This window comes from Lepisosteus platostomus, chromosome 24, assembly GCF_059453375.1.
Source record: "Lepisosteus platostomus isolate fLepPlt1 chromosome 24, fLepPlt1.hap1, whole genome shotgun sequence".
Classification (NCBI taxonomy): domain Eukaryota; kingdom Metazoa; phylum Chordata; class Actinopteri; order Semionotiformes; family Lepisosteidae; genus Lepisosteus; species Lepisosteus platostomus.
Genome location: NC_142634.1, coordinates 3,576,715 through 3,589,131, shown reverse-complemented (window position 1 = coordinate 3,589,131; position 12,417 = coordinate 3,576,715). Strand labels below are relative to the sequence as shown.

General features: G+C 49.3%; 2 protein-coding genes across 4 annotated transcripts in view; one reads left to right on the top strand and one right to left on the bottom strand.

Annotated features, from left to right (window-relative positions):
* Positions 1-11,476, top strand: part of gnaz (guanine nucleotide binding protein (G protein), alpha z polypeptide) — a 51,923-nt gene extending 40,447 nt beyond the window's left edge. For both annotated transcript variants that reach the window (XM_088617900.1, XM_088617901.1), the window contains one exon: positions 8,196-11,476. In XM_088617900.1, coding sequence (XP_088474026.1) covers positions 8,196-8,540 — 345 coding nt within the window. In that variant the 3' untranslated portion in view covers positions 8,541-11,476. The remainder of the gene's footprint in view (positions 1-8,195) is intronic.
* rsph14 (radial spoke head 14 homolog) overlaps positions 1-12,417 on the bottom strand; it is a 72,872-nt gene that overhangs the window by 57,878 nt on the left and 2,577 nt on the right. The window lies entirely within an intron of this gene.

The window sequence follows — 12,417 nt, the reverse complement described above, 5'->3', positions numbered from 1 at the left end:
CGCCTCTGGACGGCCTGAGCAATGGGCTGTATACTGAGCTCCACCAATAAGTATCACACACAGCGCATAGGTCCATCCACGAGCATCACACACAGCGCACACTGTAGCTCCATCCACGAGCATCACACACAGCGCACACTGTAGCTCCATCCACGAGAATCACACACAGCGCATAGGTCCATCTACGAGCATCACACACAGCGCATAGCTCCATCCACGAGCATCACACACAGCGCACACTGTAGCTCCATCCACAAGCATCACACACAGCACATAGCCCCATCCACGAGCATCACACACAGCACATAGCCCCATCCACGAGCATCACACACAGCGCACACTGTAGCTCCATCCATGAGTATCACACACAGCACATAGCCCCGTCCACGAGCATCACACACAGCGCACACTGTAGCTCCATCCATGAGCATCACACACAGCACATAGCCCCGTCCACGAGCATCACACACAGCGCACACTGTAGCTCCATCCACGAGCATCACACACAGCGCATAGCCCCATCCACAAGCATCACACACAGCGCATAGCTCCATCCACGAGCATCACACACAGCGCATAGCTCCATCCACGAGCATCACACACAGCGCATAGCTCCATCCACAAGCATCACACACAGCGCATACTGTAGCTCCATCCACGAGCATCACACACAGCGCACACTGTAGCTCCATCCATGAGTATCACACACAGCGCATAGCCCCGTCCACGAGCATCACACACAGCGCACACTGTAGCTCCATCCACGAGCATCACACACAGCGCATAGCTCCATCCACGAGCATCACACACAGCACATAGCCCCGTCCACAAGCATCACACACAGCGCACACTGTAGCTCCATCCACGAGTATCACACACAGCACATAGCCCCGTCCACGAGCATCACACACAGCGCACACTGTAGCTCCATCCACGAGAATCACACATAGCGCATAACTCCATCCACGAGCATCACACATATAGCACTGTGCTCCGTTCATGAGTATCACACACAGCGCACAGCTCCACCCACAAGTATCATACACATAGCACTAAGCTCCTCCCACAGGTATCACACACATAGCACTGAGCTCCGCCCATGAGTATCACACACAGAACTTAGATCCACCCATGGGTATCACACACAGTACATAGCTCTTCCCACAAGTGTTAAACACAGAGCTGAGCTCCTCCCATGAGTGTCTAACACAGCGCTGAGCTCCGCCCACATGTATCACACAGAGCTGAGCTCCTCTCATGAGCATCACACACTCCTCCCATGAGTGTCTAACACAGCGCTGAGCTCCGCCCACATATATCATACAGAGCTGAGCTCTGCTTACATGTATCACACAGAGCTGAGCTCCTCCCATGAGTGTCAAACACAGCGCTGAGCTCTGCCCACATGTATCACACATAGAGCTCTGACCATGTGGATCACACAGCACTGGGCAGGCTGAGCTCCCCCCATGAGTAACACACACAGTGCTGATCTCCGCTTACAAGCATCACACACATGCAGGTTTACCAGAACGAAGCACTTAGCACTAGTATGGTAAATGGAAACAGAAACATCACCTTTGGTCTGCAATTTATATTGTTGTTAATGGTCATATTTTGTATTTTCATTGTTGTGTTTTGAAATTCCTGAATCATGATAATACAGGGGAATTTTACACCACCATTAAATGTAATGTATTCAAATACAGCAGAAAGCTTGTGTCTGAGGTTATGCTGTGTTCAGGGTTGTCAGTGTGTTATGGCAGGGTTCTCGAGACAGGGCAGTCCCAGCCATCACAGCTGACCCTCAAGATTCACAGTAAAGAGAAATGCACAAATCAGGACATAGACGGCACTCATTTCTGAAGAATGACTATTTTTCCACCACCACTGTGTGAAACGAACGAACAAAAGTCCCAGCACACAATTGATACCACAGCCTCACAATCATGGGCTATGCTGAAGCTGCCTTGGAAGAAGAGGGCTGAGGGCTTGGGGACTGCTGGCCTCTGGTCCAGCACAGGGGGGCACTCACAAGGCGCTCAGCGTGGACGCAAGTGTCCTGAGGTGTGCAGGTCAGTGTGGACGACAAGGCCAGCTTCTGTCTCAGGTGTTCATTCTTTCCTGACAAGTGAGAGCTTTCTTTGGATCTTGACTGAGAGGGTGGAATGGCTGCACCTGGTGTCCTTTTGAACACGTGGGCAGGGGAGGAAGAATGGGGCAGGGGCAGAGTGTGTAGCAGTTAGCTGGCTGCAGCTTGTGGTGTTAGAGTTTAGCAGTTGGTATCCTGTACTCTCTGTGTTTCCTGTGGAGATATTAACATGCAGCAGTCCCAGGAGGGCTGTCCGAACACTGTCAAGAAGGGCACAGAGGAAAGACTGGTAACTGGGAGTGAACACAGCAGCAAAACTTCTGCCTCTATCCTGTGTCCTGAGCCCCACCTCTCTTGAAGTCCTGTTCTGAACCAACCACAGTCTGTGGCAAAGCTACAGCTCAGTACAGGCTTTCAATACAGAGACCGGTGCCAGGGCAACTGCACAGAATATTCCTCTGTGTCTAAAAAATAAAGGTTTTAATTAAGCGCTTTAATTTTTGCAGGAGTATTCCAATACTGTGGGGTAATGTAATGAGAGTTACATACAGCTCTTAGTTATGTCCCCTCTGTCAGGTTTGAGAAAAAACCCTGATAAACTCAATTATTATTTCCAGAATCCACTACAGGATATACCTTCCCTGGTGCCAGGTGACAGGTCTTCCCATGGGGAGTAAACTTGCTTGCACTGCTTACTCTGCTGATGGAGGACGCTGTGCAAATTATAGAGAAGTCAAGGTCGCCCTCTCAAACAAGACCCAGTTGGCTTCTTCCCTAGAATAAAAGCCATGGTGATTTTTTTAGTCATGGTTTATATTCTGAAAAAAGCACAGTGTGTCCATGGACAGTGGAAAATAGAGATGGAAGTTGTTAACTGAAGTTCGGGAGGGATAACAATGACGGGTCAATCTCACACAGCCGTTCCTCGTCATCATCATTACAGAAATTAGCTCTGTTATATCAAACACAAATGCCTCCCTTCACATTTGCCTCAAGCGTCCCTCCTCCACCCTGTCTCCACCTCGCAGGCGCCCCTGCTTCACTCCCTCTGAACGGGGTTCGAGTTTCCTCCTCCAGTGGCCAGGGGCCACTGTCGCTGTCTCACTGTCTCTATTCACATCTCACTCTTGATGTTGTTGTGACTGGAGCTACAATTCCGTGACTTTAATTGGTTTCCTCTTCAGATGTGTTTAGTTATGGTGGAGTCGACTCTTGCACCAGCCCAGGTTTATCCCTGTATCGTGATTAGTTGAGAATCTTCCTGATGGGCCCTGAAGGTTAGTTTAAAGGTGGAGGGCTGCAGTGGGGCACACACATGCTGCACAGCTCTCCTCTCAGCGGGCCTCTGGGATCGGGACGCAGGGAGTTTGAATTCAGAGAGCAAGGCATACACACTCTCACCATCGCTTTCCTCCATCATTAATCATCACGTCTGAGCATGACAGTGTGTGAATTTCCAGACAGTTTCTACACAGCTTTCTGCAAACCTGGTAATGATTGCGTTCTGGGTGAACTGTACTCTACAGCTATTCTGCAGATCTGATTATCATAGGTCCTAGATACAGCAGGAGCTTTCTTAAGTAAAGGAAAGACCCTGATGAAGTACTGACCCACATCGGGGTCAGTCCGGCTAGGAATTCTCCAGAATTTCAACTCTAGCGTTTGAGATGCAGGTGAACCCACACTGCTCTTCCTCACAAGATACAGCACCAAGTTTGTAGAGTCCTAGTCTTCAGTCCCTGGCTTTGAACACAAGGTCTCGAATTATTTGATTAACTGGAACACAAGTGAACACGTCTCGCCAGGCCAGAACAGGACAGTTCCACAGTAGAAGGAGCACGGGAGGGCTCGGCAGCATGGGTACGCAGCCACGTGGGAGAGCTCGCCAGTCACACACTCCGAATATAACGGACCAGCAGGCGCGCCAGCCAGGCCTTCAGAGGAAGGAATGGAAAGTATCCTCTCACTCCGCATCCCTATCAGGTCACACTGGAAAGCCGAGGAAGGGGAGAAAGTCATACAAGGGCCAGCCAGCTGGGATGAACAAACAGAGACCCTGCAGTTCTGAGGAGGGAATGAGGGGAGAAGGGTCCAGAAGCCCTGCTGGGGTGACAGTGTGGGGTGTCACTGAGGCCAGAGTCAAGCTCACAGGTGTGTGTATGTGTGGGAAGGGCTCAGCAGCAGACTGGGGTCACAGAATTAATGGGAGGACAGGTCTCGGAGAGCCTACTTCAAATTAAGCTGGAGGATGTGAGACACAGCAATACAGGATACAGGATAGAAAGGTCACGTCTTTGTTTCACTCCCCCTGTGCAGTCATTTCTGATACCGCAGGTCCACAGGCGGCTGTGGTTCCCATTCCACCCAGTCTGGAAAATATTCCCTTTCCAGCCCACTAGTCACGGAGTGACTGGAGCACTGATTTCCACAAGATGAAAAATAATCAAAGGACACAAGGTCAAGTGCAGGTGAAAGCCAGCAGCATCGGACTGGTGGTTACTATGGCTTACTCAGTGGGCCTCGGCTCCCCACAGTGCAGTGTGGGAGAAGCTGTGAACGAGTATGTGTGAAGTTCTGCTCGCTGGCACTGCCTGTCTGCTTAAATTTACATTATGTTTGGATTCTGCAGTTTGTCAGACCACTGAGTACTAATACATACATGATGCAACTGCATTAGCTCCAGGCCACTTGGGCTGAAGGCGTCAAGCGATTGAATAACTATTAATAATAATTCGCTCTGTCCCAGATGGCAAGCCTGGCAGACAGGCTTTGCGAAATGAAAAACGCTGCAAGCGACAGGGAACCGTGTGCGTTGTGCTGGTGGCATGTCGCTGGGGATCCTGACAGCGCGCCGTGCCCGTCCCCAGGCTTGTCCTCGCCCTGCGGCCGCAGCGGAAGCAGCATGGCAATCGCTTCCAACAAACCTTTTAATTACATTCTCCTCCTGTGCTGCAGATGGCAGTCTTTTGTGGGGGTACTCGCGTGTCACCAGTCTGCTGCCAGTCTCTCCTTCGGGAAGAGAGAGGTGGCCAGAGAGGAGAGGCGGGGCTCTCTCCCTCCTGCTTATCTCTCACGGCAGACCAGGGCCACACACACACCTACACAAACACTTATACATACAGGCCAGGGCCACACACCTGTACACACATTCACCTACACACACACACTTATACATACAGGCCAGGGCCACACACCTGTACACACATTCACCTACACACACACACTTATACATACAGGCCAGGGCCACACACCTGTATACACATTCACCTACACACACACACTTATACATACAGGCCAGGGCCACACACCTGTACACACATTCACCTACACACACACACTTATACATACAGGCCAGGGCCACACACCTGTATACACATTCACCTACACACACACACTTATACATACAGGCCAGGGCCACACACCTGTACACACATTCACCTACACACACACACTTATACATACAGGCCAGGGCCACACACCTGTACACACATTCACCTACACACACACACTTATACATACAGGCCAGGGCCACACACCTGTACACACATTCACCTACACACACACACTTATACACACAGGCCTGGGCCACACACACCTGTACACACACACACACCTGTACACACACACACACCTACTGTACACACACACCTATACACACAGGCCAGGGCCACACACACCTACTGTACACACACACCAATACAAACACTCACACACTCACATAGATGCACACACACACCCATACACACAAACACACACAACCATACATACAAACACACACACAAAGACATCTATACACACGCACACACACCTATACATACACACATACACACCTAAACATACAAGCACACACAGAAACACACACGCACAATCATACACATGTACGCACACACACCTATACACACACACACAAGCACACACAAAAACACACAATGTACTCACAGATGCACACACATACACACACCTACACAAACTCATGGACGGAGCTGCGTTGAATGTCACACCTATATCCACACAGGCTGATGAGCTGCTATTTCATCTACTTATTGCTCTTGCAGCGAAAGCACAGTAGCTCACGCTGGCAGCTCCACAACGCCCTACAACAGCACATCCCAAGGTCACCTTGAAATACACAGCCCTTATCTTTAAATGTATCCCTGTATCCTTTCCCAGTGCCATGTACTGTACAGACATATCTATATTCCAGGTGCTCTCCTAGGCTCAAAGGAATGCCCTGAACCAACAGGCAAGACAAACTGAATCCTTCTTGCCTAGGACAGGGCAGAGAAGACGTGATCCAAGTACTCAAGCAGACTGTGACAGAATGAATAGTGAAATACCAACTAGAGGGCACCAGATTATACTATGGTGAAGCGCATTTAAAACTGAGAACAGGAGGCAGAGGCAGAGCTCCAGAACATTACAGAGAGCAACCTTAGCACAGACGTGGTGTATGAGCCACACAAGAACACTAACAGTGCAGTACAAATCTGACATTACTGATGTAATGGCTCAGAGTTCCCCATTTCCAGGTCTTTAAGCCCTGCAGGGCTGTGGTTTTTCTGGCACCAGGGATATCCTTGAGCTTAAAGCAATTTAAGAGCCCCAATTAATCAAATGTTTAACTAAATGCTGGAAACCCGGTGGTGAAGACCAGGAGAGGTCTCTCGTGAGGATTGGATTTGGGGGGCCTGTGGCTCAGACAGATCGACAGCAAGAGCTCCTCTGTTGCCCCAGCCGCGGGCGGGGCATCTCGTAAATCACAATCACGTGCCTCGGCTCAGCTACAGGAAAGCACAGAGATTCTGGCCCATAAAGATGATGAAGGGTTTCGTCTGGCTCCCTGGCCTGTTTGTCAATAAACTACCATCATATGGATCCATTCAATTAGGAGGAGGAGGCTTCTCCCGAACCATAAACTCAGGGCTTGCAGTAAATCAGGCCGGGCTGACAGCAGCTCTCGGCCGGCCCCGGGGCCTCACGTGCCAGGCTGGTGAGAGGACGCTGCTTCCGTGACACAGACTTCGGTTTGAAAGAGCCCTTAAGACCCTCCCCTGAGACACAGCCACCTTTTCCGCCTTGTTTCCAGCACAGTATCTTATCTTATCTTCAGCCCAAGTCCATCTTTAAGCCATTATCAGTGTCACTGTGCTGCAGGGCAATTAAACCCGAGGCTGCTAATGAGTATTTGGCACAGCTCCCGCGAGACCCTCGCAGACTCAGCTCTGACAGCCCTGTGACGGGACTCAGCCGTGCCATCAGCGAGGTCCTCTACAGCTGCTGCAGCCCCCTTCTTCTCTGGCGGTAGTGTTGCTAGTCTGGTCCAGCAGACAGCCCTGGGAAGGGAGACCCCCAACACCATACCTGTCCGAGTCCTGTACGATGAATGATGTGGATTTGAGGGCCCCTCTGTTTTTAAATGGCTGGCGTGTTGGTGTCGCAGGGTGTTAACGAGATCTTCCTGTTAGAGGGATGGAGGGAGTCTCATGGCAACCGTCTTCTTCAAACTGACGTGGCGGTTCTGCAGAGCGGCCAGTTTATCAGGAGTCAGGGTGAAACAGACCCCATAATTTCAGTGAACTTGTTCAATTAGCCAAAACACGGATATCAAGGTAAAACAGAAAAAGATAAGGAGGATGGGTAGTTAAAGAGGGATAATTAAAGGAGTCCCAGTCTTTTCTGCCCGAAACTTATTAGGCACTGCGGTAATTAATTTTACTATGCCAGCTAATTAATAAAACGACATCCCCTCTGTGCAGCTGTCCCTTGTGGAACACTCTCTCCTCTCTGGTGGGAGAGCAGGCCGCTCTGCCCCAGCGCCGCATTGCTGGCAGAGCTCGAAAGCTGTCCTGGGCAGGTAGAGAGGGAGGCAGCGGTTGGCTACACTGTGTCTCTCTGCAGGTTTATTCAGTACATGCACGCCCCTGGTACGAGCAGTACCGCTACTCAGAGATCAGACGGCCCTCACACAGCAGGAGGAAAAGCATGCATGGTCCTGACTTAAAGATGCCCATTGCTAAGAAAACAACAGCGCTAACATCACTCCTCTCTTCTCCTTTCTCTCCCTTCTGTCCCCGTCTCCTCCTCCCTCTCCTCTCTCCTGCAGTCCCGGATGGCGGAGAGCCTGCGCCTCTTTGACTCCATCTGCAACAACAACTGGTTCATCAACACATCGCTCATCCTCTTCCTCAACAAGAAGGACCTGCTGGCAGAGAAGATCAAGCGCATCCCGCTGACCGTCTGTTTCGCCGAGTACAAGGGCCAGAACACCTACGAGGAGGCGGCCGTCTACATCCAGAGGCAGTTTGAGGACCTCAACCGCAACAAGGAGACCAAGGAGATCTACTCGCACTTCACCTGCGCCACCGACACCAGCAACATACAGTTCGTGTTCGACGCTGTAACGGACGTCATCATCCAGAACAACCTGAAGTACATCGGGCTGTGCTAGGAGGGGGTGGGAGCCGCCGCCGCTGCCCGCTGCTGCTGTCGCTAACGCCACTGCCGCCACGCCGCACCCACGACCGCCGGGCACACGGCACAGAACAAGCAGGGACTGGGGAAACCGGCCAGGACGCGTCTGGACAGAGACTTGACACACACACACGCGTGCTCGCTTTCGTATCGTTTGGGAAAAAGGACTGGGGTGACGCGATAAGAGGGGCTGAGAACGAGAAAACTGGACTTCTGCACCGCAAATACACACACTGCAGATACACACTCACACACTGCAGATACACACTCAGCAGATACACACTCACACTGCAGATACACACACTGCAGATACACACACTGCAGATACACACTCACACTGCAGATACACACACTGCAGATACACACTCACACAAAGCAGATACACACTCACACACTGCAGATACACACACTGCAGATACACACTCACACACTGCAGATACACACACTGCAGATACACACTCACACAAAGCAGATACACACACTGCAGATACACACTCACACAAAGCAGATACACACACAGCAGATACACAGACACACTGCAGATACACATTCACACACTGCAGATACACACACTGCAGATACACACTCACACACTGCAGATACACACACTGAAAATACACACACTGCAGATACACACTCACACACTGCAGATACACACTCAGCAGATACACACTCACACACTGCAGATACACACACAGCTACACACTCACACACTGCAGATTTACACACTGCAGATACACACACAGCAGCTACACACTCACACAAAGCAGATACACACTCACACACTGCAGATACACACACTGCAGATACACACTCACACTGCAGATACACACACTGCAGATACACACTCACACACTGCAGATACACACTCACACACAGCAGATACACACACACTGCAGATACACACACAGCAGATACAAACACTGCAGGTACACACTCACACACTGCAGATACACACTCACACACTGCAGATACACATTCACACACTGCAGATACATACACAGCAGATACACACATAGAAAATAAACACACTGCAGATACACACTCACACACTGCAGATACACACTTCAGATATTCACATTGCAGATACACACTCACACCTTGCAGATACACACACTGCAAATAAACACACTGCAGACACACACTCACCCACTGCAAACACTCATACTGCATATACACACTCTCACACTGCAAATACACACTCACACTGATACAGACCCAAACTTCCTCTCACACTGATACAGACCCAAACTCTCACTCACACTGATTCAGACCCAGTCTCTATCATACTGATACAAAACCAGTTTCTCTCACACATTGAAACAAACCCAGTCTTTGTCTTACACACAAAGACACAGATCCAGGCTCTTACAGACCTAAATAGACAATCTCTCTCTCATACAGTCACCGACAAGTCCAGACTGTCTCACACAAACACAGTGATTCTCACACACATACTGACGGGCCCTCATACACACTGTTACGCACTCAATGTATTTCACACACACTGACAGTCACACACATCCTGACACACTCTCGCAGGCCCTACCCTGGGCAGAGCTGTCAGAGTCAGGCCGATGAACTGCCCTGTACAGTGCTGCACAGCCTCATGAGGCCCTCTCCCCTCCATCGGCGCTCCCGGTGAGGCTGACCACACCGTCGAGCCAAAGGAAAGGCTTTCTTTTTATTGAGAAAAAGGCTTCTTCATTTGCCTGGGTCAACCAATGCTGCTTTCAACAAAGTCGTTTTTAATTGAGCCTCGTTTTATTTTTTTAAGGAAACTCCAGAAAAATGTTCTCACTCCTTCTTTTAATTCAGTCGCTCAACAGCTTGATGTACAGAAGACGTTAAAAAATGCAGAAAGAGAGAGAAGCAGGTTGTGGAAATTGTGCTCGCTGGGTCTGGACAAGAAGAACTGTGAGACAGCACGCTCAGAACCAGTACCGCCTATATCAGATCACGCTTCGTCCCTTTTCTAAACCCTGACGTGCTTTAAGTATGCGACTGATTGCACAGCGGGCTCACTTGTTTGGTACGGAAAGTCTGATACTACGTCCAAGGCGAAAGAACACTGCAAAAGGAGGCCGCTCAGTGTACTGTACATACAATCCCCGCAAGGTTTTCTTTTTTTAATGAGGTTAAAGAACTGGGAATTGCATGAAAATTTCAAATTTTGTTTCTGAGATTCTTTTTTTTTAGATTCCATTTCTAAAAATTCCCCTGAATCTCATATTAAGGAAAACAAATCTGTGATTCTGTGCAGCTGTTGTCTAAAGAGTATTTATTGAAAAAAATATATAAGAATCAAAAGTTATGAGGATGAGAAAGAGCAAATAAGAGAACATTGTGCTGAATACTTATCTAAAGTGGAGAACCGGATGACTAGGGTACATACTGCATTGCATGCAGTACCAGCACAGTAGCTCAACTGCAACTGTGCACACAGAAAACTCGGTCACCACTGCTGGGTCTCAATCTGCTGAAGAGCGGACGAGTCCACTCTCACAGAAGAGTGGGGTGACCAGAAGATTCCACTATCTCACAAATGTGGGGGGGGACCTAGAGATTCCACTGTCATAGAAATGTGGGGGTTGGGATAAAAGACACCTGAAACTGCAAAAAAATAAAATAAATAAAAATATGTATTTCTTTTTATCTCAAACCATAAATGTTATTTAAGTGGACATTGTGATGAATACAACATGTAAATAAAAATGTAAAGCACACAATTTAGGAAAGAGAGCAAAAGAGAAACAGACCAGCAGGCAACTCTTCTTGGCTGCTCAGACACAATAGCGTTAAATAATTCAGCTTAAGGGCTTCAGGTTCTAATTCTCAAGGTGTCCACTTCAAGAAATGATTAAAAATAAGGATGATGATGACGATGATGAAATAAACAGAATGATGCAAGCATTTTCACTGCGGTGGGGGTCATCTCTGTTTCTCTGTCATTGCCGGGGGGGGGGGTTGGGTGGAGATGAGAGTGTGCCGTGATGGAGCTCTTCCAGCTCACTGAGCCCAAGATAACATCCAGCTCTTTCTTCAGGGATCTCCCACCTGAACCCTCCCTCTGCAGCTCTCTGTGTAAAGGCATGGCCCCTCATCGGGTCCTGCAGCTGTCTCATGCTGACTTACTGGCCTCAGTGCAATCGAAGAGGGGGGTGCTGTCTGACTCCCTGCACCAGAGGGCTGATGGGAGCCGTTTCTGACAGCTCTGGGCACCAGCTCAGCTGACAGCCTGATGAAGCACACAGCTGTCGCCCCCTGACACCTCGTCAGCTAACGACACTTCCTTCGAGGCGATAATTAAAGTGTTTTTTTTAAATGAGGTGATAGTATGAAGTGAAAAAGACAAAGATATTTTTACAAGGTGATATTCCTGTGATTCCTGTGACCTGGTGCTGAGCAGGAGGGGTCAGAGAAGTCTCAGAAACAGCGTGAAGGAAAAAATCAGCCCTCCCTGCAGCTCGTGATAACACTTCTGTATACCTGGCTTCCAAGAGCAATTCCTATTTTAGTCCCAGCTCACAGCTGTCTACATCATACCAGGCTTTACCAGCTGCTAGGTTCTTGTGCAGAAGCCACCGTATTTCTTCAACAGGTCTGTCATGAACAAGTCCTGTAGGGAAGCATCTGTAGCACGAGTCTCTGTCATGTCAATTCTGAATTCTGAAGGCAAGAGCAAAACATTCTTCCACAGTAAACCCAATAAAAACAGACAGGGAAGCACACTTGCCAGAACTGGTGTATGACGACCCAATGGTGTATGACGACCCTCTGAAAAGCTGATCTTCGTGTGCCCCCTGGTGGCCTTGCATGAAATTACAAGGGTGTGCAGAGCACAATGCAGACTT